The sequence below is a fragment of the Mesoplodon mirus genome, assembly GCF_964341445.2.
Source record: "Mesoplodon mirus genome assembly, chromosome: 1".
NCBI lineage: Eukaryota > Metazoa > Chordata > Mammalia > Artiodactyla > Ziphiidae > Mesoplodon > Mesoplodon mirus.
Window position 1 is genome coordinate 90,305,618 of NC_138976.1, and position 26,782 is coordinate 90,332,399.

The 26,782-nt window shown below is 42.0% G+C and overlaps 1 protein-coding gene across 1 annotated transcript; it reads left to right on the top strand.

Annotated features, from left to right (window-relative positions):
• The first annotated feature begins 11,385 nt into the window (after nucleotides 1-11,385).
• LOC309798742 (spermatogenesis-associated protein 31D1-like) lies at nucleotides 11,386-26,198 on the top strand. Its single transcript, XM_082611303.1, is given in 7 exon segments — nucleotides 11,386-11,818; nucleotides 19,730-21,056; nucleotides 21,867-21,912; nucleotides 22,489-22,549; nucleotides 22,828-23,793; nucleotides 23,795-24,698; nucleotides 24,700-26,198. Coding segments are annotated over 6 exon segments (3,564 nt in total). The 5' UTR covers nucleotides 11,386-11,818; nucleotides 19,730-20,621; the 3' UTR covers nucleotides 25,852-26,198.
• The last annotated feature ends 584 nt before the right edge of the window (nucleotides 26,199-26,782 follow it).

A 26,782-nucleotide genomic window follows, 5' to 3' on the forward strand; every position in this document is an offset into this window, starting at 1 on the left:
TTGATGCCACCTTATTTGAGGATTCCACATGCTCTCGCTTGATGAGCCTTCAGGTTACAGAAGTCAAACCTCATCAGACCCTTAGGAATCCTGTAAGTCTGGAGTACCTTCCTGCAGGTGCCATCTGCTACTGGTCATCTTACTGTAGTGGGTGGACTTTCTCCCCTGAATTGTGAGAGAATGATAGTTACTGAAAATACAGCTATTTGACGATCTTTCCAGAACAATGGGGGAAAAGCATGGCATCAACTCTTTCAGCCCAAGACAGTGGAAATCAAATCACGATGGGAAAGTCTCTAGTTTTTTGTGATTAGCTTTGAAGTTCTGAACAAGAGGAGAGAGGGAAAATGTTTTCAAGATGTTTCCTTGAGTTGTGCTATAACACAAAGAACACTATGCTTGAGACTGGAAGGTCTAGCTTCTATAACGTACTTTGTCACTTAGCAGGTCACTTAATGTCTCTGGGCCTCAGTTTACTCAACTGACAAATATGGATAATGCCTACCTCAATGAATGCTTGATGAAAACACCAAATAATTAAATACAACAACAGAATGTACTCTGTAAGCTAATAGGTGATATATAAATGTTAAGGTACATGTAAATGAGAAATTTATTGTTACTTACCTGTTCCCAGGCTTTTCAACTAAAGCTTTAATGGCTTTGTCTGTCATATGGCATACATTAATGGAGAGTCCTTGAAGTCTGAAAGTCTACTAAAAAAAGAAATATCTCAATAACATCTTTATTTAAAAAAAGGATTTAATACCAAAAGCTCACAGTTTATTCGTTATTCAAATAACCACAAAATTATCTAAAGAGGATTTTGTTTTGGTAAGCAATGCACCTTAATTACATCAACTTTGGAGGGCTCAATAAGTCAGGCACAGATATATATATCTTTGTTTCTTGTATTTCTTTTCTGTTGCTTTGATTTTGTCTTTGTAGAAAACATATTTTTATTTCAAATTATTTTATCAAGGCTTTGATTGTGACCAAAGAATATGGTTGTGTAAGGGATATGGAATGCTCCTTAAGTGGCGTGGCCACTTAAAGTATAGTTTCCATCATCACCATCATGTTACTCGGCCAAGAATAGTTTCCTAGGGAGATAAATTAAGGAAAACATACAGTGACATCATGATCATTATACGGGTTCACTTTGCTTACCACCAGGCCAAGCTTCAGTCAGAAATTGACAAAGAAATGAAATACAGTGAGTCTTACATAGCATTTGCTTTTAGATTTATCACCAAATATAATGGGACATAAAAGTGACAGTGTTTTTATATGATATACTTCTTCCCACTGGATGCACAAAATCAGAAAAATTGAAAGAGAATCTTACCTGACACTCACAAATTTACACCACCAGTATGTATTCTTTGTGAACACGAGGCTCAACTCTAAAAAGTTGGCACTTTACTAAAACATGGAGTTGAGTTAATATAAAGTCTCTATCTTAAAGCATCCTACAAGGAAGCTTTGTACATTGAGAAGAATGATCAGAGGACCCTTGATAAAGTTACACGTCATAGAAATGGTTATCCTACATTAAGGCTTGGAGCAAAGGAAGGAAACTGAAGCAATAGCCCTGGAGATGAAGACTCCCCTCCCCATCAGGCATGCCATCTGCCATTTTGAAGCAGGCCGTGGAGAGCCAGCAGTTTCACCATTTTCATTACACAGGTAGTTGGAGAAAATTATTGCTATCACTCAGTGCAGCCATTTCCTGGTTTTCATCTCTTATTTACAGGTCGACACCCTCAACAACGAACTTCTGTTTTGCTTTCACCTTTTAGGAAACTGGGAAAGACACTGATATCTTTAAAATGATACTGCATTTTCCAAACAGTTCTTATGGACCCTGTGTGCAGAAAGTATATTTGTGATGCTTGACAGCACATCTGATTTTGCTGCTTTGGATGGAAAGCCATAATGACTCATTGCCTTCTGCAGCTGATATATATTGACATCAAAGTTTCTGTTAAAATATCTGAAGAAGGCCTTGCTTCCTTCCAGAATAGTTATCATCAAATTCATCAGAACTACAGATTAGTTGATTAGAGGGGCAGGTGGAAAACTAAAACTACCTTGGCCACAAGTCTACTCTGAGCGATTGTGATATCAGGATGGCTGTTCACAAATGTCTGGTTTTCTCTTTCCTTCCAGGAATGTGGTAGGATTCCAATTCCCCATTCCACGGAGCTCGCTGCTCTATGAAATGTAATCAGTTGCTTTAGGATGCAGTGCATGTTTCACCACATCCTCTTTCCCTTCTTCCATGACAGTTGCCAGTACTCCAGCCAGTGCCTGCTCTCCGAGCCCAGACCCTGGATCGAGCACGACAAAGCTGTGGAGTAGAGCCTCCATCCCATCCAAGACGGGCATGAGCAAAACCTTTATTGTTTTAAGCTACTGAGATCTGAAGGTTGTTTGTTACCACAACATAATCTAGCTTTTCCGCTCTGACACAAGGCCTACGTCGGCCTTCTATCACTAAAGGAAATGCTTCTGAAAGTAGAACCCTGCAGATAATCAGAAAAATTGCAGAACTCTTTTACAAGGTTCTTCAACTCAGGTGACCCTTAAAATAGAAATGTAGGGCTTCCCTGGTGGCGCAATGGTAGAGAGACCACCTGCCGATGCAGGGGACACGGGTTCGTGCCCCGGTCTGGGAAGATCCCACATGCCGCGGAGCGGCTGGGTCCGTGAGCCATGGCTGCTGAGCCTGCGCGTCCGGAGCCTGTGCTCCGCAACGGGAGAGGCCACAACAGTGAGAGGCCCGCGTACCGAAAAAAAAAAAAAAAAAATTGAAATGTAGATCTGTAATCCTTGTCTTGCTGACATAAACACCACCAGTGATGCAAATCTGATGAAATATCTAACCTTGGCTACTTCATTAGGATAAATTTCTGCATGGGGGATGATGCGCCCTTATTACAAATTATCGTATTACCTCCAAAAGATAACCAATTTATAGAGCCACTACAAGGAATGTGTACCAATTCTACTACAACACTGCTGATACTATATAATTTTTTAAACTATTTTAGCTGGCATATTTTAGTTGTCCAGAGTTGTTTATTTCACATATTTATTCTTGCAGTAATAAGCTTTTAGAAGTTGGCTTTTATTTCACTTATCATTTATTTATTCAATATTTATTACATACCTATTATGTGTGAAGTACAAGGAAATGTCCCTGTCCTCTCAGAGCTTACAGTCTAGTGAAATGCACTGATATCCTCTTTTTCGTTTATCCTTCCAAGTTTGAATGTCTTCTTTATAAACATGAATTTTTAAAAACACTGTATGTGTCAGCCCCTTTGGGGTTTTTTAATGGTATAGAAATTTTATATACGTATATTCTTGAAGCTATCAATCATCCATTTACAATTTTTTAATTTCTTCAAAAATGAAGATGTTATCCTCTTTCTATATATTGAATAAATGATTTAATCTTTGTCAATTTTTATTATAATTTGATTCAACGTTTATATTTTTATTCCATATAGATTGACTTTGAAACATGATAAAGCAGGGATTCACCTTAAATTACTGAAATGCGATCCTGTTTCTGTAATACCCTATCTTAAACAACCCTTCCTTAACCTCTTTAAACATACATACAGAGTTTTGCATACATATAATTGTCTATGTTGGTACTCTCTAGTCTGTTCTATTAATTGGTATTCCTTATTGTAGCAAATACTATTTGGGGAATTGTAGGTTTATGGACTAACCCTGATAGTACACATTAAAAAGGAACACAGTCACTAGATACAAAATGAGTAAGTTAGTAAGTATGTAATAAAAAAATAATAATCATAAAAACTGAGTAAGTTGGAGTAGGGAGCTAAGAGTTGTGAAACATTTGTACTAAAAGTTAATCTTGAAAAATGTATTGCTAGGTCTGTCTTATAATGAGATTTTCTATAATAGTGGAACACAATTTAGTAGACAGAAAATAGGACAATTATGAATGTTGAAAAAGAAGGACAAAGAGCTAGAGACAGCAAGATAGTAACAGACGGGTTCATGCTGGGAATAAGAAAAATAGAGTGGTACAAATAAATATTCAAAAGCTTGCTGACTAGGACTTCCCTGGTGGTCCAGTGGTAAAGAATCCTACTCCCAGTGCAAAGGGTTCAGTCCCTGGTCAGGGAACTAAGATCTCACGTGCTGCGGGGCAACTAAGCCCACGTGCCACAACTACTGATCTCGCGTGCCTCAACTAGAGAGCCTGCGTGCCACAAACTACAGAGCCCATGTGCTCTGGAACCCGTGCCATAACTAGAGAAGAGAAAACCCATGCTCCACAACTAGAGAGAAGCCCGTGCACCACAATGAAGAGCCCACGCTGCAACTTGCAGTGCAATGAAAGATCCCACATGCCACAACGAAAACCCAATGCAGCCAAATAAATAAATAAATATTTAAGAAAAAGCAAAAAAAACCTTGCTGACTGAAGTCAGAAGTTGGATCAGCTGAGGCAGGGTCCACTGGACGATGCTTTATCAGAATGATACAGAAGTAAGACAAAAGCAAGACAAAAGATACTTAAAAGATTGTTTTTTTGGTAGAGGATATACAAAACTTGAACATTATCCTAATGAGCTGACCTATTTTAAGACATAAGTGCAATCTAATTTTTAGTTATGGAGAACAGTATGGAGTTTCCTTAAAAAACTAAATATAGAACTACCATATGACCCAGCAATCCCACTAGTGGACATATACCCTGAGAAAACCATAATTCAAAAAGACATGGCTTCCCTGGTGGCGCAGTGGTTGAGAGTCCGCCTGCCGATGCAGGGGACGCGGCTTCGTGCCCCGGTCCGGGAAGATCCCACATGCCGCAGAGCGGCTGGGCCCGTGAGCCATGGCCGCTGAGCCTGCGCGTCTGGAGCCTGTGCTCCGCAATGGGAGAGGCCGCAGCAGTGAGAGGCCCACGAACCGGAAAAAAAAAAAAAAAAAAGACACATGCACTCCAATTTCATTGCAGCACTATTTACAATAGCCATGGAAGCAACTTAAATGTCCATCGACAGATGAATGGATAAAAATGTGGTACATATATATAATGGAGTATTACTCAGCCATAAAAAGAAATGAAATTGGGTCATTTGTAACGATATGGATGGACTTAGAATCTGTCATACAGAGTGAAATAAGTCAGAAAGAGAAAAATATCGTATATTAACGCATATATATGGAATCTAGAAAAATGATACAGATGAACATAATTATAGGGCAGGAATAGAAATGCAGATGTAGAGAACGGACATGTGGACACAGGGAGGAAAGGGGAGGGTGGAATGAATTGGGAGATTAGGTTTAACATGAATACACTACCATGTGTAAAATAGATAGCTAGTGGGAACCTGCTGTATAGCAGAGGGAGCTCAGCTCGGTGCTCTGTGATGATCTAGATGATGATCTAGATGGGGGGACGGGAGGTCCAAGAGGGAAGGGATATATGTATACATATAGCTCATTCACTTCATTGTACAGCAGAAAATAACACAACATTGTAAAGCAATTATTCTCCAATAAAAAACAAACAAAACCACTACAATGATTTGTCCCAGGCTATAGAATTGGTGTCAGTGGTACTTGTGTTAATCTGCTTTTTCCAAACATCTAAGGCCTTTAAAGCTTCCTGGGCACATTGCTTTCCTACCTGTACCCACTGGACAAATAATCCCAGCAGGCTAGTTTCAGATGGCGCTATCCCTGAAAATGACACCATTATCTTTGTTTTATGTGAGGGCTCAAGTTTACTCTTTAGGCATTTCTAGCTAAATGCCTAGTAATTCTGAGCTACGGGCATAACCCAAAACTGAAATTGTCGATCATGAAGAAGATTCTCCAAAGAAAATATTAGACTAAGAAAGTAATTATGCTGGAGGAGAGGTGTAGAATATAGTGGATGACAAGCAGGCAGGGGAATAAAAGCAGTCTTATCCTGAAAATTAACTCTGATTTAAGTTTAACACCATGCAAAAGACTACAAAAGACTACAACGGAATCTATTTTGAGGGGTCTTCTACAACATATCGTCCAAATCAATAGGGGCATTTATTTATTTATTTTAAATTTATTTTTGGCTGCGTTGGGTTTTCATTGCTGCACACAGGCTTTCTCTAGTTGCGGCGGGCAGGGCTACTCTTTGTTGCGGTGCGCAGGCTTCTCATTGTGGTGGCTTCTCTTGTTGTGGAGCACGGGCTCTAGGTGTGCAGGCTTCAGTAGTTGTGGCATGCGGGCTCAGTAGTTGTGGCTGACGGGCTCTAGAGTGCAGGCTCAGTAGCTGTGGTACACGGGCTTAGTTGCTCTGTGGCATGTGGGATCTTCCCGGACCAGGGCTCGAACCCGTGTCCCCTGCATTGGCAGGTGGATTCTTAACCACCGTGCCACCAGGGAAGTCCCGGGGCATTTATTTTTATTGACTGTTAAATCTTCCAAATCAATAAGGGTATTTATTTTTATTGAATGCGAAAACATCAACAATTCAGCTCTTGTAGAGCAGAGCCAACCTTTTTAACCATAGTTTCTTTTCCCATAGCTCCAAATACACCCTTGGCTATTATTGCATTCTTTTCAGAAATCCTTTCCGGAGCTCTGTAATCTCCTCCTCCTGTATCCATGGCCTCAGAGGACTGCCTGAATTTTTTTTTTTTTTTTTTTTTTTTTGCAGTAGGCGGGCCTCTCACTGTTGTCGCCTCTCCCGCTGTGGAGCACAGGCTCCGGATGCGCAGGCTCAGCGGCCATGGCTCACGGGCCCAGCCGCTCCGTGGCACGCGGGATCCTCCCGGACCGGGGCACGAACCCGTGTCCCCTGCATCGGCAGGCGGACTCTCAACCACTGCGCCACCAGGGAAGTCCGGCACACGAGTATTGATGGAGTAATTCTTTGGTGACAGTCTCTGCTTTGGAGGCAGGGGTCACAGAGCACTAGGCCCTTGATGAGTCTGGAAATGGAGATGTTGCAGAATTTTCCTTGTTTGTGTCTTCCGGAATGGTAATTCAAATATGAGTGATTTGGGCTCCAAATCATGGACATCGCATGCCAGCTCTTCTAGCACCGTAGTGCTCTTAAGAGTGGTATCCACATCACCAGGGAGCCTGTGAGAACTGCAGAATCTGCATTTTAACAGCATCCCCAGGAGATTCATACACACATTAAAGTTTTAGAAGCACTGTATATTAAAATTTGATATTCGCTGCTCTAGCACACACTCCTCCAAGATATTTCTGTGTATATAAACTAGAGCAGAAAATGTATTTTTCAGGGATTTAAGCTAAAAATCTTAAGGGTCATAGAAAAAAATTCCCTCTGAACATGAAAACATTTCATTAGTTAGCCAATACTTGGATATGTTTAGTATATGGTAGCAGGTTGCTAATTTTCCCCTCCGACTTAATACCAATGTGGTAGGAAAACACAATAGCAGAGGAAACTAAAGATATAAATCAATGATATCAAAGATGTTTTTTAGTCATTGGGAGGAATTAGTTCTAACTGTAATGGGGTTGGGCCGGTGAGCTCATATGAGTGTCTTTGAAAGACAGCAACACAACCACAAACATGAACCATTATATTAAAGACCTAGTTCCTGAGGGGAATCTTCCTCCCTAAGGAAATTCTTCCCTGAGGATTCTTCAGTGTTTCATTCCTAGATTCACCCTGGAGTCCTATAACACCCAGTGACTGAACTTGGCCATGAGCTCAAGGGCCCATCAATATTGTACCCTGTGGTGTCAAGGCATGAGTAGGTGGGGGCAGAAAGAGGAAGCAATCCACTTTGGAGACTGGATTCCCCATGCTCTACTTCCAGGAAAGCAAGAGCTTCATGCTGATTCAAAGTTTTCAGTAACAAATATACTATCTCATAGTTCGAAAACCAGGCACTGGGAACAAAGTCATGCCTCAATAAAGTAATGTTGAACTGGATAAATGTCTTCTAGATATTAAAACTTAAATGCTAGGGATGTGCGCATCTGCTTGCCTCTAGCTTATTTCCTGAAAGAGAATTCTGACGGTACATTGGTGGATGGTGAGAAAATCCAAATAGAATATGGGTCCTATCAGCTGGCAAATATCAGACCGGAATGTATCTTCTTTGTTCAAAGTTGAGTAATCAGGAAAATTATATAACATGCAGCACTTGAAAATCAAAGAATATTCTTGCTCCAAAAATACAGAGAAAAATTATTATTAATACTATGAAATCAGATAAAAACTTTTAAAGCACATTTGCAAAAACACAGAAGAAAGTAACTTGATAAAATTATTTTTAAAAAAACAATAAAAATAGAACTGAGATGCCAGAGTGATGTAAAAAGGTAAAGAGCAAGGACACAACACAAACTTAAAGAAATCTAACCTTGCAATAGCTAACTAAAGCCTATCTCAAAGGCACTGCAGAGCAGAAGGAACAGAGATAAAGATATGATAAAAAGAGATAGCCACAGATTACAAAGTTCTAATCAGTTGGCAATTGCTATCACTGAGAAAAACAACATAAAAGTGAGCCTCCTGGCTAATGGCTGATGAGGTCAGCAAATCCTTTTCCCCAAAACAAGTGCAAACAATCATCTGTGAAACATTTGTGCTTAAAAAACAGCTGAACTTTAAGTAGCAACAGTGGGAGTCTGACGCATTCTCAGCTGAAGCAGCTCCAATCACTCCCCACCCCCTTCAGCTCAGTAAGGTTCTGCCAGGGCAGCAGGCAGGCTGTGCTTTGGTGGAAGGGAGTTCACTCCATGTGGAGTGGTTGGCAACACCTATGTCCAAAGGCGTTGCTGGTGGAGGTGATGACCTCAGTGATGAGTGATTAAGGAGGGCCAATACCTCCCCAAGGTTGAGGTCATAACTGGGGCAAGTATATTTCTGGCTCAAGCTTGGCTAGGGCTGGGGTGAGTGGGAGCAGTGATTAACTGCAAATGAGGACAAAGGGGCTTTGGGGGATGATGAAAATGTTCTGAAACCAAAAATCATTGAACTGTTTACCACTTAGCATGTATAAATTTTATATGAAATCAATACGCCAATAAAAGTTTTTTAAAACTATATACACAAAGGAAAACTTGCTAGGGTGAAAAAAAAGTTCCAAATCTACTGCTCTAATGACCTCACCATGCCCCTGGCAAAAATTAATTTAATGTTGTTCAGTCTTCAACTTGACAACAGTTTTATTTTCTTGGCAACAGTTTTATTTTCGTGATAAAAACTGTAAGAACTATGATCTTATCCATGCAGGAAAAGAAAGCCAAACAAAAAGATGACTTGCAAAGGAAGAATAATCACACTGAACCCAAGCTTCTCCTGTGCAAAAGGAAATGTCATGATAATAAAAGGAAGGAATTTTTACAGAATTTTAATAGGACAAGCTGAGCTCTCAGAATTATATGCCAGGCTAAGATGTAGCTCTTGTCAAGGGAATAGAAATTTAATCAAGGGTGCTCATTTGATGTACAAAAGAATTAGTTTATAGTTACAGTTGATTCCTCTGATTAGCAAACTGCATACATTTCAGATAAAGTTTAATTTGTAAACAATATTTTTTCCCCAATACTTCACAGAAACACATCTATTGCAAATCTGAGGACTCAAGTTCAATTGCCTTCAGTGACAGGCAAGTAACACAAATGCAGGGAGAAGGTCAGGTGTATTTCCATGGTATGCCAGACTCATCATTTTGGGAGTTTAGTGCTACTCTTGATACTTAGCTTCTGCATCAGGGACACTTTAGGGAATGGTGAGGACTGTGGCAAACTGGAGTGAGTTCCAGAAGATTGACACTTTTCAAGAATGAAAAAACAAAACCTTATTGCTGGGTCTTTTAATTTTTCAAATCAGATTACCTTGATTTTTATATTAAAAAATCTTCAATTTACTCATCTGAAAATAGTTTGTCCAGAATCAGTGGCTTTCATGCTCTTTTATGCCATAGAAACCTTTCTTCAAATTAAATTCTCCATAAAACAAATTCTCCATATGCATAAAAATGCATATGTTACGTGGGTCTTGTTACAGTATTAATAATGGATAACATGTATTAAGCACTCATTAGGTAAATACGTTAGGCACTATGCTAAACACTTGATATGTAAAAATATGATATAGACACTATTATTAATTTTATTTTTTTTAAATCTGAAGAAAACAATTTTTGAGAAGTTAGTATTGTTATTATGTACCTATATATAATATCTTTTTTTAATTTAGCAAAGTACTAAACCATCTTCATGAGTTACTCTTCATAGTAAAATTAGAGAATAACAGTGTTCAAGTTCTTCTTATTCAGATTCTCAAAGTCACAAAGGAAGTAAAAGAGGTGCAATAAGGATTTTGATCCCTTAATTCTAGTATATGGCCGAAGCAGCTCAAAATTCTTCCCAGAAGACAAATACAAACATCTGTGGTCCTGTTGCCCATGTCACAAGGTTCTGGTGCAGGAAAGTTAATAAGCGATTACAAAATTCTTTGTAAATACAAAGTGCTATAGAAATGCAAAACATCTACAACAACAATAATTAGTTCTAATCACCATCTCTCTTCTGTGTGCAGCTGTCTCTCAGAATTCACTTTGGGAGTTGAATCACCCCATCTCAACAAATAAAGCAACCTCCCTCTTTCTCAGACCTTACTAAGAAGCCGTCCCTCATTCCTCCCCCCAGCCATGCCCAAGCCACCCTCCACCCCCTACACACATCCTTCTCCCACACGATGAGCAAAGGCCGAATGCTGACATTAATGCTCTCCTGACAGCAGAAAGCAGTGATCAGACAGGTTGAATGATTCAATGGAAATTTAATCGGATCTCATTTTAGCTACGTGTAAGAAGCAACCTGCTGTGAACTAGAATTGTAATGCTGGAATTTATCTAATTCCTACAGGCCTCTCTTCCTTCTCTGCCCTGGTGAATGACTGCTAAAGGAATTTAAAGCATGTAAAACATGATAAACATTGATTTGTTGCCTTGGCCATTGAACTGGACATGTTGCCTTCTTGCAGGTAAAACTGAAGAGGAGTATGATACATTCTAACTTTTATTTATAAGGGTGAAGCTTTTAAATGTACTCACTTAAGTTGCTTCTTGAGGCAGTAATGTCCTATTTCCTTTACATTAGACTTCCAGCTTTGAACCCAGTTTATAAAGCAAAGCAAAATGAAACAAAAACCTAGACAAAGAAACCTCTGTCAGTAGAACACTTTTAGCAAAGACTGATGACCTGAAGAAAAGGGTTGACAAGATGCGATTGGTCAGTTCACTGCTCTGAAGGAGAGGCATCCTTTATTTGTGGCTGCCTAGGGAAGGCCAGTTACAATGCAGAAAAGCTAAGAAGTGGTAGGATAAAGTGGAGAAACAAACAGGAAAAGAGTGAAAAACTGGACATAAGAAAAATGGAAGGTATAGAAGAAACAGCAACTTTTACAGTTGATTGTGCCGCAGTTCAAGAAGAGTATAGCGACCACTGTTACATTGTTGGCCCCCCGTGATCTCCCAGTATTTGCCTCTGTGTAGTCCTCTTTCTTAGAACCTGAGTTGGGAGTATGACTTATTTTAATTAACTGGAAGTGGCAGAGTGATGCTCTATCAGTTCTTGTTCCAAGCTTTAAGAAGTTCTGCTTTTGTTCTCTTCAGAGCCATGATCTGCTTTATAAGAATTCTGTTAGCCTGCTACAGCTATGTGGAGAGGCTGTCAGAAAAGCCACATAAGAGGGAGAGGCCCTGAGAGACAAGCCTGGCCATCCCAGTGTCTCAGTCAAGCCCAGGCCCCTGCTGACCTGCCAGCTGGATGAATCCACGTGAGTAGCCTTCAGTAAGATCAACAGAAGGCTCACCCAGCCAAGCCCAACCCAGATTGCAGAATTATGAGCAAATAAAATGTTCATTGTTTTAAACCACTAATTTTTGGTGTGGTTTGTTATACAGCAAAATACAGCTCCTGGCATGTTAAAATGAAGTCAGTGATCAACACCCAGTGACTCTACTCTCTGAGACAGTATTGTGTGGACTGAAGACGCACGTCTGGGACCAAAGCAAGCTTGGTTCAAATCCTTACTTTTTCACTTTTTAGCTCTTATGGCCTTGGGCAAGTTATTTAATCTTTCTGGGGCTCAGTCTTGTTATCTGTGAGTGAGAGAAATATTTCTTCTCTCACAAGATAGTTAAGAAATGAAATGAGTGAAAGTTTGGGGCACAAATTAAGTACCCACCAAATCTTATATTATTTGTTATATTCCATTTCCTTCCTGTCGTTCCCTCACCCCCTGAGGGGATAAAAGTGATCCAAACTACATTAACTCTTTAGGGTAGCCCTGTGACCTGCTAAAGGCAGTTCTGTCATAGGTCAGTTTTGCACGTATATTTGACAAACAATTGTTGTGTTTATATGAAAAACAGGTAAACTCCTAAAATACAGGTGATGGATTTTTAAAATGATAGCAGGTTTGTGGGGCACTGCTGGAGACAATGCACATTTGTGTCCATGTCCCAGACCGCCTACACCTGCTCCTCTGCAGTATCACAGCTGTTTATTAGACTAAGCTGGGGTCACCAAAGAATACTGAAGTTACATTCAGCTTATTTTATTGCAGAAGGCATGAAGGCACATGCTGTATTTCCATTTGGTTTTCACAAAAATGCATTACTATCTCAATGGTTTGTGAAGTTCACTTAGGCAAAAATTGCAGATTTCGAGGTAGTACTGCATAAACTTTGGTGTTTGTTGAGTCCTTGTCTTCATACTGGAAAGAAGAAAGTCCTATATTGAGTGACTAAATTATGTGCAGACACCAAGAGAAAACACACACATGCACACACACGAAAGAAAGGATTAAGGAAAAAAGAAATAAACCTCCTCTGGCCTCAGTTTCCAATTTGTAAAATGAGAAAGCCAGACTAGAAGGTTCTCCAAGGTCACTTCCAGCTCTGAGTTTTAGCAGACATCTCAAATTCTGTGCATTTATTAGCCCTTTGTGAGATTAAAAACACAGGTTGTTCTCCAGCAAAATTTTAATTGCAGAGCTTTAATTAGAAAAAAATCAAAATACTCTTTCAGATTATGCTTTTTTAATTTTAGTTTTAATTGTGTTTTTATTGTTTCCATATTATTTTAAAAGAGAGATGAAAGTTGCAGTTTGACAAATTGCTACATCCGTCTGCTTGCCGTACAACTGCCCTAGCAAGTTAAAACAACTTTCTAAAATGTACTTTTAATGAGAAACTTAGACCCCTGAAATTTGTATAAAACATTTTTTTCCTTCAGACTTCTTATAGGGCTGTAGAGTTTCCATACCTCAGTGCCAAGAGCATGGCAGAGGAATTTCACTCAGCTTAGTAATTACCTTGTGTTAGTCTAGCTCAAAGTTGTTTTTCTCTTAATGGCTTAAGAGAGCCATTCAAATGCTTTGATTCTAGTAATAAAAGTTTTAATGGGCAAGGTAGGTGAATGCCCATGTAATGTTTAGCCTATTAAACTGGCCATATCCAAAGCTTATGCAGAGTAAATTCTTACTAGGGGCTCTGAATAAGGGCAGATCAACGTGGACAAAAGCTTGAGAAAATAAGAGAGCTAAAGTAAGTCTGGGAATGTCCTTCCTCTCTCCAACTAAGATCCCCATTATAGTGGACATTTATTTTTGCCTTCTTTCATGGCGAGGGGGGAAGATCTCCCCAAAGTCTCCCTGTGTGCTTCCAGAATGTTGATTCACCCGCAGGCTTCACAGTGGACCATGTATGTGAGACCACGGTTTCTCAGACTATCTGTGGTGAAGGACCAGTTTGCTTCATCTCCCACACCCTCATCCACTCTGGACTGGTACTTGTATAAAATATAGTAAAAATGAATCACTGGAAAAATGACACACGAACTATGACATACAAAATATAAGCCTCAGTTTTTATTATTAAATTTAATGACTCTCTCAAATTGCAGTACAAGTTTCTAACCATCCTCAGTTTCTATACTTACCTTTTTTTTAACATCTTTATTGGAGTATAATTGCTTTACAACGGTGTGTTAGTTTCTGCTGTATAACAAAGTGAATCAGCTATACATATACATATATCCCCATATCTCCTCCCTCTGGCATCTCCCTCCCACCCTCCTTATCCCAACCCTCTAGGTGGCCGCAAAGCACCGAGCTGATCTCCCTGTGCTATGCGGCTGTTTCCCACTAGCTATCTGTTTTACATTTGGTGGTGTATATATGTCCATGCCACTCTCTCACTTCATTCGAGCTTACCCTTCCCCCTCCCCATGTCCTCAAGTCCATTCTCTGTGTCTTTATTCCTGTCCTGCCCCTAGGTTCTTCAGAACCATTTTTGTTTGTTTAGATTCCATATCTATGTGTTAGCATATGGTATTTGTTTTTCTCTTTCTGACTTACTTCACTCCGTATGACAGACTCTAGGTCCATCTACCTCATGACAAAAAACTCAATTTCGTTTATTTTTATGGCTGAGTAATATTCCATTGTCTAAACTTATCTTGTTGTAGATGGTAACAAAAATGTGGAAACAGGCATTGGTCCACGGGCCACACTTTGAGTAGCACTGACCTAGACTAGGCCAGTAGTATTCTCTGGTTCCCAGTAATTATTTCATGGGTGTTCTTATGACATGAGCTGGTCCCAGTCACTTGAATGTTGGGACTTTGGTTGAGAAACTGGGACAACAATTCTGTTTTTCCTGGCTGGATGCCACCTTGGGACTATAAGAGAAGTGGCTTGAGAATGAGTCAACACCAAGAAAGCAGAACCAAGAGGTAGCAAGTCAGAAACTGAATCTGCTCCTGTGTTATAGAGAAATAGAAGCCAGTAAATTAAAATTTTTGCTCAAGCTAGAATTCATTAGGTTTTCTATCATCTGCAAGAGAAAGAGTCCTATGTGATATAATTTGCATGTTTCCCCCAACTCTCAGTCACCTTGCCAGTCATCTTTTCAAAACAGAGATCTGGGAATGCCATTCTTCTGGTTATGAAAACCTTAGCTTCCCACTCCCTTGGTCCAGAGTTCAGGCTTCTTAAACTGTCATTCAAAGTCATTCACAGTTGAGTCCCCTTCTTTCTCAGCCTAATTTTTTTTGCTACTCTCATCCTCAGACACATGCTCAATGCTTTAGTGTGACCACACATGCACTTTTATATATGTTATAGGTTTGCTCATGTTTACTTTAGCTGGATTGCACTTTCTCTTCCCACACCCTCCTCTGATTTTCTAATAGGAACTTGAGAACATAAGGTGTTCATTACTTTTAAATGTTAAGCATTATGCATCACCATCATTCCTGCTGACTCAAGGGCTAATTTTGAGAGTGTTGGCAGGAGGGCAAATTGATGCACCCAGACATTTGACAAAAACTGCATTTAGACTCCAAACCTTGCATTTCATAGGGAGTCTGATATGGTTATGTTACCAAAATCTCAGAAAACAACAAACTTAGACAAAGTGTGACTTTAAGTTATTGCAAAAATGAATAAGCAAGAAATGAAAACATATGTCTGCACCAAAATGTGTACACAGATGTTCATAGCAGCTTCATTCATAATAGCTGAAAGTGGAAACAAACCAAATGTTCATCAGCTGATCAGTGTATAAACAAAATGTGGTATATCCATAAAATGAAATATTACTTGCCATGAAAAGAAGTGAAGTGCTGATACATGTAACAACATGGACTAACCTTGAAAACATTATGCTAAGTGAAAGAAGCCAGATATAAAAGGCCACATATTGTATAATTCCATTTATATGAATGTCTGGAATTGACAAATCTATAGAGAAAGTCGATTAGTGGTAACCTAGGGCTGGGGAGTGATGAGATTGAAGGGTGAAGGCTAGGGGGAACAGAGTTTCTTTTCTAGAGTGATGAAAATGTTCCCAAATTGATTGTAGTGATGGATGCACAACATTGTGAATATACTAAAAGTCATTGAACTGTACACTGTTAGTGGGTGAATTATATGGTATGTGAATTATGCCTCAACAACGTGCTTTTTTAAGAAAAAGAGTTTATAGGAGCTTTATTCATAGGTGCCAAAACTGGGAAGCAACAAGATGTCTAAGGTGAATGGATAAATCAACTGTGGTACATCCAGACAACTGAATAGTATTTATTCAGCACTGATAAAATGAGCTATTAAGCCATGAAAATACACGCAGGAACCTTAAATGCATATTACTAAGTGAAAGAAGCCAATCTGAAAAGGCTACCTACACACTGTATGATTTCAACTATATGACATTCTGGAAAAGGCAAAACACTGGAGACAGTAAAAAGATTGGTGGTTGCCAGGGGTTAGGGTGGAGGATGCAGTGAAGAGGCAGAGCACAGAGGATTTCCAGGGCAGCGAAACTACTCTGTGTGATACTACAATGGTGGAGACATGTCACTATACACTTGTCTAACTCACGTAAACTATGGGCTCTGGGTGATAATGATGTGTCCATGTAGGTATGATTGTAACAAATATCCCACTCTGGTGCTGCATTTTTTTTTTTTAATTTCCTTCCTCCCTCCCTCCCTCCCTTCCTTCTTTCCTTTCCTTTCCTTTCCTTCCTTTCTGCTGTGTTGGGTCTTCTTTGCTGCGCGCAGGCTTTCTCTAGTTGCAGTGAGCGGGGGCTACCCTTCGTTGCGGTGCATGGGCTTCTCATTGCAGTGGCTTCTCTTGTTGCAGAGCACAGGCTCTAGGTGTGTGGGCTCCAGTAGTTATGGCTTGCGGGCTCAGTAGTTGTGGCTCACAGGCTCTAGAGCACTGCCTCAGTAGTTGTGGTGCACAGGCTTAGCTGCTCCGTGGCATGTAGGGTCTTCTTGGTCCAGGGCTTGAACCCATGTCCCCTGCATTGGCAGGCGTAACCACTGCACCACCAGGGAAGTCCTGGTGCTGGATGTTGATAGTGGGAGAGGTTGTGTGTGTGTGTGGAGGGGTGTTGGCGGGGGGTCAGATGGCATATGGGAGCTCTGTGTTTTCTGCTCAGTTTTGCTGTGAACCTTAAACTGCTCTAAAAATTAAAGTCTAAAGAAAGAAGCAAAGGAGGGTGAGGAGGAAGGGGGTGAGGAACAGGAAGAGGGCCAGGGCAAGGACGGAGAGGAGGAGGAGGTGACCTCACAAGGCCCATCTCAGTTGGCACCACGTCTGAAATTTTCCCTGCCTCTCTCTCGTCTCCCTCCTGGCGGAAGAATTAATTGCTCTTTCATCTGTATTTTCATTGTGTTCTTATTCCTACTTCTTTTATAGTTCATATCACTTTATTATAGTTGTTTGCAGGCCTTACTTACTGAACTATGACCTGCCTGAGGGCAGAGGCAATGCCTTATTTTCTTGATATTTCTACTAGAAATACTACATGGTAGAGTTCAACGAAAGTGTGGTGTGTGTATGAACGAAGAACATCTTAAAGCGGCAGTGTTAAGTTCAGTTTTAAAGGATTCTACTCTAGAATCTGTTGTTCTTCAGGCTTTTTGGTAACCTAGAAAAAGCTCCCTCTACGTGGCTCATCCCTGGGACCGTGGCCAGGATGTGAGCGAGAGCACTGAGGACATGTGACAATCCTAGACGAACGACTTATCCCTACTGAGTCTCCTCCAATAGGCAGCGTACTATTCTAGTAGAGCTTTTGGAAAATACTCTTTCTTGGGGATAATCTAACCATGGGCAGCCTGAAATCTGGGACCAGACTTCTGTGTAGTGACGAAGGTCAACTGGGAAGATGTCATTGGGCGGAGAGGAGAAGATCTCACTCTACTGAAAGCCACCACTGCCACCTCAGGATGGCTGCCTGAAATGCTCTGGTGAGAGCTTTATTACAAGGCTTTGGGGTCAGATATATGTAAAATGTGTGACATGTGTTCCTGGGAGGGATGACATTTTAAGCTTTTATTATTCATTTATACCTTACTGAGAATCATATGTAATAGAGTTCTTGAAAGTAGGTTTTAAGAGGGCAATAGAGAAAACTTATCAAGATACTGCTGCTAAGAATGAAAAGGAAAAGGTACCTAAGAGGTGATAGGATGCCAAAAACAGCTTTTCTTTACTTCCCAAATTTGGCCTCATTTAATGGATAAAGTGAATATTCTCAATCACATAACCACTTTAATTTTAGTACCGGGGCATACTTTTTAAGAAGTCACTTATTTATATTGTTTAAAATAGTAGCATTGAGAATGCGGGGAATTTAGTAGGCAGGGCTCTACTACTTACTTGCTGAACGATCTAAGGAAGTTTCTTCCCATCTCTGAACTTCAGTTTTATTTACTGATAAAATGGGCACAATAATACCTGTACTGTTTACATCACAGGATGTTTGTGAAAATCCACTGAGATCGCTGAAAGCAAAATGTTTTATAAATTAGACAAATAAATTTATAATTTATAATTGATGTTAGTCTAGGAAGGATAAGTGCTGTGAACTTCTCCTACTAAATACCAATGGAGTTTATTTGTGGTTGGTACAAAAAGAAAAAAAAAGCAAAAAAAAGTGCTGTACATTTAGTCCTTTGTTTCTTTCAATTTTGAAGGAGCTCTACCAGGTTCTGAAAAGGAATCTTATTAACATTTTGGGAAAAGCCTTTTTATTGAAACTTCTTGTAAGTTTTACATGCAAGGCACACACATGTATGTAAGGATATCTAGCCAACATGTGCCCTTTTAAAAGAGAAAAGCTCTTCTTTAACCATCTTCTTCAAGAATCGTTAATTTGTATCAGAAAATTGGAGAGGCATGCAGGGATACCTTCCTAAGGAGCATAAAATGTCTGAGCAGTTATCACCCATAGCATCTGTCCCTTCTCTGATCTATTCCAGAGATCACTTGCCAATTCACAAATGCCACGGGGGACCTCTCCTGTGCGGTTATGTAACTCTTGACCTGTGTAGGGCTTGCCCCTAAAACTGCACCATGAGGTCCTTAAGGACAGAGCCTGTGACTTACAGGTACTTGTGTCTCCTAGTTTCCAGCAGGAAATATTTATTAAATGAAAAGTTGGCTGAGGCTGCATATCAAGGTCAGGAGGAAGTGGTGCCTCTTGGCAGATTTTATCCTCAGGGTAGGTTACCTGTTCCTGCATAAATGAAAGAAGACTCTGTGGGTTTGAAGGCTGTCTAACCCTTTCACAGGAGATCAAGTAACTGTGCTAGGCCATGGGTGTCAAATAAAGGGCATCACAGCTTAAGAAAGACATGAGAAATTAGGAGACAGTTCAGAGAACAGCTATCATGAAGATAAAGAGTTTAGAAAGGAAGATATAGGAAGAGGGGAGGGAAATACTGGGATTATTTAAACCTGACAAGAGGAGCCTGAAAAAAAGCATGGCAGGTAGTTGATTTTCAAACATTTATGGGGATGATTATATAGAGCAGAGCTTCTCAACCTTTGTGGCAAGGCACACTTAAGAAAAGATTATATTTACAGGGCCCACAAGGATAATCAGGTAAGGCTGCTCAAGACTCGATTCTTCTCTAAGGCTTTGACATTCCTGGGTCCCACCGTGCCACCAGAGGACTTAGCACAGCCTTTGGGTAGTGTTATGGACAGAATATTTGTGTCCTACCAAACTCATATGTTGATACCCTAAGGCCAATATGATATCATAGTATTAGGAGACGGGGCCTTTGGGAGGTGATTAGGTCACAACAGTGGAGCCTTCATGGATGGAATTAATGCTCTTATAGAAGAGACCTCACAGAGCTCTCTCACCCACTTTTTCTGCAGGGTTGCTGGGAGAAGACAGCTGTTGACGAACCAGGAAGTAGGTCTCACCAGACACAGAATCTGCTGTTGCCTTCATTTCGGTCTTCCCAGCCTCCAGGATTATGAGAAATAAGTGTTTGTTGTTTAAGCACCCAGTCTATGGTGTTTTGTTAGGGCAGCCTAAACTGACTAGGACAGGGATTTGTGCACATGTTAGAAAATTGATGTCCCCTAGTCAGGGACTGTCTGTATTTTAGGTAGAGTAGGAAGAAGTACGGTCAAAACAAAAGATTGAAGATTGGAATAAAATGAGAAAACACTTTATTCTTAGATTTGAAAATACCAGATTGGTTTGTCAAAGGGTGTGTGTGTGTGTGTGTGTGTGTGTGTGTGTGTGTGTGTGTGTGTAGCATGTCCTAAAAGTCTTTATGCAGTTTAAGCTTCACTAACTTCAGAAAAATAAGTGCTACAGACTTATCCTCAAGATCTCGTGAAAGTTTGTTTACATTTATTTTATAGTAACTTTAGTTTTGTGAATGTTGAATAATGAATTCTTCATTTTAATTATTTGAGTCAGCCCCTCTGACTGAAGATGGTAACGGCTGACTGCAAAAAAAAGCAAAATTCCCTAGTCAACATTCACAAAACTGGATAAAAGAACTTTTAAGTTCTTTAGAACTGGGTTTGCGTAGTGAAAAGATTCTATAGGAAAGATGGATTTAAGGACATATATGATCCTGAGTATAAATGTGTGGGTACAAGCAAAAATTCCAGACAGTATTTCAGACACTTAAGGCAGTGGAATTGGTGAGACCCAAGTCAAGTTTCTATCAAACAGTAGAGGGGACCCAGGTAGTATCTGGGTTACCGATGGGACAAGCAGAAAATTTCATTACTGTAAACATATGAAACCATGAAAGGATGGAGTTGGAAAATAGGATGGCAGGGTAGGGCAGAGGGACCTGGAAGGCCCAGCAGGGGCGGAAGGGGTTGCTGGACTGGTGGGTGGGGGAGGGGCCGTGGACACACCCTCTCCATGTTGTCCCCTCCCCCACACTCTGAAACCCTTTGTGACTCTTCAGTGCTCTGTGATGCAGGCCTGGGACTGCTCAATAACTTCAGTAACTTCAAGCAGCCTTGTGATTCAGAAAACGGAATTCAGAAAATGGAACGCTCTCTCATTTTTGAACAGCTTACTGACCCATGTCCGAGCTGTGACTCAACATCCTTGGATATTAACCAAAACCTCGTCGTCCTGTGCGGGTTGGGGTTGCTTCTTCTGTTCCTGTGGTACCTGGTGCGCTTGCCATTTTCATCTATCTTTAGTAAAACCAAAGACATCCGAAAGGTAAGCAGCCCTGGGTGAGCCCCCAACGGAGATTCTTTATTGTTGTTTCCATTTCTATTCCCACATTTTTTGTGTGTGTGTGTGCATTTTTTTCGATTAGTTTCTGCTTTATAACAAAGTGAATCAGTCATACATATACATCTGTTCCCACATCCCTTCCCTCAAGCATCTCCCTCCCTCCCACCCTCCCCATCCCACCCCTCCAGGCGGTCACAAAGCACCGAGCTGGTCTCCCTGTGCTCTGCGGCTGCTTCCAGTTGAAGCCCATGTCCCATCTGAGTGTTTGGAGGACTCCAGGATAAAATCCCAAACAGTAATTCTGTGGCCCTGGGTTGGGTTATTTAGAGAGTTTGGGATCTCTGCAGGAGAACAGAGTTCCCCATTGCTTGATCATGCCTCACATTCTCACGTCAGGCATCACTCGACAAAGCCTTCCTTTGTGCTGGGCTGATCAGAGCAGCAATGCTGAGCCTCTGACCATAGGCTGGAGCCTGAGCTCCAGGATACAGGGTCCTATCTGAGGGACATGGACGTAACTGTTGGCCTCAGATGCTAGGCCCTCCTTGGGCAGATGACTTCTGACTGAGAATATCAAGTGTGGACCTCATAGTCGAAAGTCCTTCTTTGAGTTTGTCAAAGAAGAAAAAAATGGAAAGCATTTTACACCTTTAAAATTGATAAAAAGAAGGAACATAAAGTTCTGTTAATTAAAATAGAGTCATATTATTCATGGATAATGAATATCTGAGTTTCCTAGAGAAGAGTGAGAGAAATGAGCCCCAGCCCTTCATTCTTTTCTTTTGTTCTCAGCATCAGCGCAGAGCCAAGAGGAGAAGGAAAGGTGGAACACCAAAAGGTAAGGTTCTGCCTATCCCACCTGAACTCTCCAAGGGTGACCCTTCCTGCCTTTTCCAGGAGATCCAAGGTCCCTGATCTCTGAGGATGTCAACTGCTAGGTACAGTTTCTCTCAGAAACCATAGTTCTCAGAGGAGAGGCTTGTGGGAAGGCAGTCAGAGCCTGAGACACTTCTCAGATTCCCTGCTCTGCTCATCGCTGGGCATGAAGCAGTGATGGACCTGGGCAATGGGTGTTTCCCAACAGGTGGCCAGGTGAGATGTCAAGAGTCAGAACTTCTGTGTCCTGACTTTGTAAAAGTCCTTTGACTTCCTGGATGATCAGATCCCTCTCTAAGGCAACACTGATCTCTGGGCTTCACATCGTGGTTTTGAGCATCACATGAGATAAAATGCATGTGAAAGTACTTTACAAGAAGCAACATACACATGTTAATATCATTGACCATTTGACCTCATCTACTAATTCTTGGGTCTTTCAGAGTCTAATATCCCAAGGGTTTCCCATAAGGGGACTCCTTTATTATACCTATGCTTCTACCTTCATTACATACAACCCACTCTCCTGGTTTCTCAGGTTGGAGATGTCACCAGACAGAAACAGAGGAGAAAACGCAGCTGATTTCTATTCTGAAAAGGTGACTCTTTCCCCTTCTTTCCTGATCCCCCCTTAGCATGTTCTATGCAATTCCAGGGATTCAGTGCAACCTGCTGTAGTCATGGCAGGGGGTAGCATAGGAATGAGTATGTGATGAAGGCCTTGAGGTGAGGGCTACTGAGCATGTTGTGAACTCATGGATGTGGAGCAATGTGAAGGGGCAGCAGGCTTCCAGTGACCCCACCCCTGCCAGGCCAGCAGGTCCCCCTTTCCTTGTTCTGGTCCTGGTTGCATCTTTGTACTTCCTGTCTTCTGCAGCACCCTGGGCCGGCACGATGACACCACCCGCTTGCGTCAACTCTTATGTCCAGACCCCTTCTGTGAGGTGTGTAATAATGCAACTGCTGAGGTCAGTCGGCTGCTACTCCCAGAGGCCCTGGAAGATTCTACTTCCTCTGTGTCCCCGTTGGCTTCCACAGCTTCTGTGACTGAGTCATCGTTTACTCTGTCCCCTGCCTTCTCAACAGTCCCTCCAAGGGACCTAACACCAGCCTCTCTGCTTGAGCCTTCCCCACTGCCCCCCTCCGTTCTCTCCCCTAACCCAATGACCCCCTTAGTTGACTCTTTTTCACCCTCCCCATTGGGTCATTCTCTGGCACCAGAGCCTTTTCCTTCCTTGGATTCCAAATTCCCTGTGGACTATTCCCCACCCCAACCCCTTGACTTTCCCCGTCTCCTACCACATGACACTCAGACAGCAGGTCCTGTTCTCCCACGAAAGGCCACTTTGTCTCCGGATACCGTTTTCTCTCTTGACCCCACCCTTTCCCAAGATATCAACCCCTTATCAGATTTGTCCCAGGCAATGAATCACCCCGATGCTTTTGCTTGTCGTCATGCACCACCAGCTCTGTCTGTTTCACCACAGCCAGACTGCACTTTATCTGTCACTCAATCTAAATCAATTGCCATCTTACTGAAGCCTGTTCCTGAGAACTCACTTCCAGAAAGCCCTGGTGTAATGTTCCAGCTAGAGGAAGATGTGGGGAAAGATCTGGGACACAGCCTAGAGAATGGCCCAAAAGATCACCTGTTGAATGACCCAAAGAACTCTTCAGGTAAGGATCTGGGGTATGACTCTGAGAAAGACCTAAACAGTCAGATGGTGAGTCTCTTAGAGAAAAATTCAAGGGTGTCAGCAAAGAGTCTAAGTCGGAGACAACTTGAAAATGTCCTAAAAGTACATTTGAGCAAGAAGTTGGAGGACATACATGAGGGTCAGCTCCGAGACTGTGCGTAATTCATGGCATGCTATCAAGCAAACATTGCTTCTTTCTGTGAAATCCCACACCCAAACGAAACAGAGAAGTTTGCCATCATCAGTGGGTGAGGCCTACCCCCTGAATACCTTCCAGGACCTGACTTTTGTTGATTCCAGTCCACAACAGATGCCGGAAGCCCATATTAAAAGGTTTCATATGAGGATGTTGTGGGCCTTTCCCCGCAAGGTCCTTGAATCCATACAGATCTTTAAATTGAAAGATGCCTCATGCCAGTCCTTGTCTCATGCCAACTTGCCCCCCTCAACCAATGTGATTTCTGAGGCAGACTCCAAATCTGGGAGCTTCAAGTCCTTGAGAGGAAGCTCTACATCTCTCCATGGAGACAAAGTGGGAACAACAAATTCAGCCCCTGACCTGGATCGTTCTCTCCCTGCCACCTCGCCTGTGGGCAAAGGAGGACAGAGGGTCCTGAGACAACCACGCTCTGATGTCAACCGTGGGCTGGCAGAGGGTGTTCAGAGAATTAAGGATGCCAGACAGACTCGTCTGCCTGTCTCCCTCTGCATCACAGGGAAAGCAGGTCATAGACAGACTCAACCAGCCAACAGATATCCCCAAAAGCTGCTTGCAAAGCAAGCTGGGGCCAGATATGAGCCGAACCATAAGAGTGTGAGTTCCAGTGATAAAGGAGAAATGCAACAGGGCAAAAAGGTGGAGAAGTCAGAACCTGTTTCAATGCCCAGATGGTCTAGGGAGGTATTCACGGCTGAGGAGCTTGATACTCTTCAATTAAAAACTAGTGGCATGTTGGCAACTAGCAAGCCAGGGAGCTCCCAAATGATAAATGTGAACGAGAATAAAGTAGAAACTACCGTGACCACTGGAAGCCCCCCACCCAAATTACCAGATCCCCCAAGATCCTAAATCATTAGACCTTAAAGAACAACTGTTCAGTGAGTTAAACTTTAAACTGGAGAACAGGGAGCATAGCCAGTGTCAAGGCCAACCCACTGACACATCCCTTGCTTCAGACAACTTGACTTACGAGGCCTCACTGACTCATGCCCAGGGTGTCTCTGGTGGGGACATGGGAGCTTCCCAGGTGCTGCATGTCCATTTGGAGGACAGAGGAATCAGGATGGAGCAGCAGCAGGAACCTTGGGTCCCTAAGCATGCCTTAAGGAGGTGCCAGGATAAGAATTTCCCACCAACTGCAAAGAGAGTGAGTCCTCTGGAGCCCAAGGCTGAGGAGCTCGATCGAGGGGTTAAAGGGTTCGGGACATCCCAACTTAAGAGGAAGAGTTTCCCTACTCAGGAGATGGTACTAGAGAAGACACTTGCGAGCAAGTCTTCCCAGATCCTATCACAGAAGGGACAGCCTCTTCCTGAAGGCCATATCAGAAAAAGAATGAAGCACTTCTTGCAATGGCTTTTTTCTGGGATAAAGTACAACAGGCAAGAAGATGCCCAGGAAAAGGGCAGCCCCATATCAACTGTGCAGAACAGAGGCCTAGTTAAAAGTAGAGCTGCCTTTACTGGGACAACTGAAGCTCAGAAAATCGCGACAGGCATCAGGAAGTTCCTAGATGAGAAACCGGGGTGTCAGTATGCAATGGATGTCACCTACTCTCAAGAGCCCCTTCCTTCCCCAGTGCAGTTTAGGAAAACTCAGCAAAAGGCGCAAGTGCAGGTGTGGACAGAGCCTGTCCAGGGGCATCCTTTCAACCACAGGGTTCCCTCCTGTAAACTGACAAATATCAAGTCCTGCCATCAAGAAGCTATCTTTGCTGGCCAGAGTTATCCTCCAAGTAGTACAAGACAGATCAGAGATAAGAAGAGACACCCCCAGAAAGTTATGGCATTCAAGGACCAGCGACTGTGTCACAAACATCCCCCACCAGTGTCCCACAGGGAGCCTGTGCCCCATCCAAGCCCCACCCGTAGGCGTCAAGCTGGCCAGGCACCCACCACTGTGCTCAGCACTGCTGAAGGCCCTGTGTTCAGACATCTGTCTCTACTGTCTAGACAGAAAACACTTCCCCAGAATTTCCAGGGATGAAGACTTCCCATCCAGAAATAACTCCTTCCTTGTAAAGATTATTGATTCTCCCCAATAAATATTTATCTAATAATAGTGTATCTTTTCTGTGTACTGTGTACTGTGTTGGGGGCATGGGTTTTGGGTAACTCAGGGGCATGGGTTTTTGGGTAACTCAGGGCTTATGTGTAAGGGAAAGGAAGGAGATAGTTCAGCTCTTACTGATTGCTTCCTTTGGCTTTGGCTAAACGGTGACCAGTCCTCTGGAGTTCTTGCTGAGAAATAGATATTGTGCCCCTTCCACCCCCGCCACCCCCCCGCCCCGCCCCAAAGCCCATTTCCTCCCTGATGAAATTTGAGGAGATGGGCTTTGTCTTCTGCCGCTTAGCTTAGCCTTAATGAAAATGTATTGCAGCCCACATCTCCCCCCTCACTGAATGTTTTATATCTTTTAGAGAAGTAGGGGAGATAGGTCTTTTATACCTGAGGAGCGTTAAGTACAGATATACTTTCTGAAAATAATGCTGAAGAAGAAACAACAGCTTAATCATTATTTAGAACTCAGTGACCAGAGGCTCCTAGAGGGGGCTGAACCCTGAATGGCACTATTTGAGCGGAGGTGCTGCTCTACTGGACCCTGGGCTACTTGCCGTAGGGTCCAGGAACAGCACAGCAGCTGCTTAAGAATCTGTTATGTGGGTCATGTTAATGTATCGGGAGAGCATACTTTAAACTTGACATGGAGGTTTCCTTACTAGAAAGGCACCCTGGGGAAGTGGTTCCCCTCCCGGGGCATTTTTTCAGGCTGCTCAGTTGATGACTGTTTTTTTTTTTTTTTGCAGAGGAAAAGCACCACTCAGCTGTCAGTGGTAGGAATGTTGACCAGGCAGCCACCTACCTCCCAGGGTAAAATACAGCTGAGAGTAAGCAAAAGATGTCTTAAAGTGAGTGG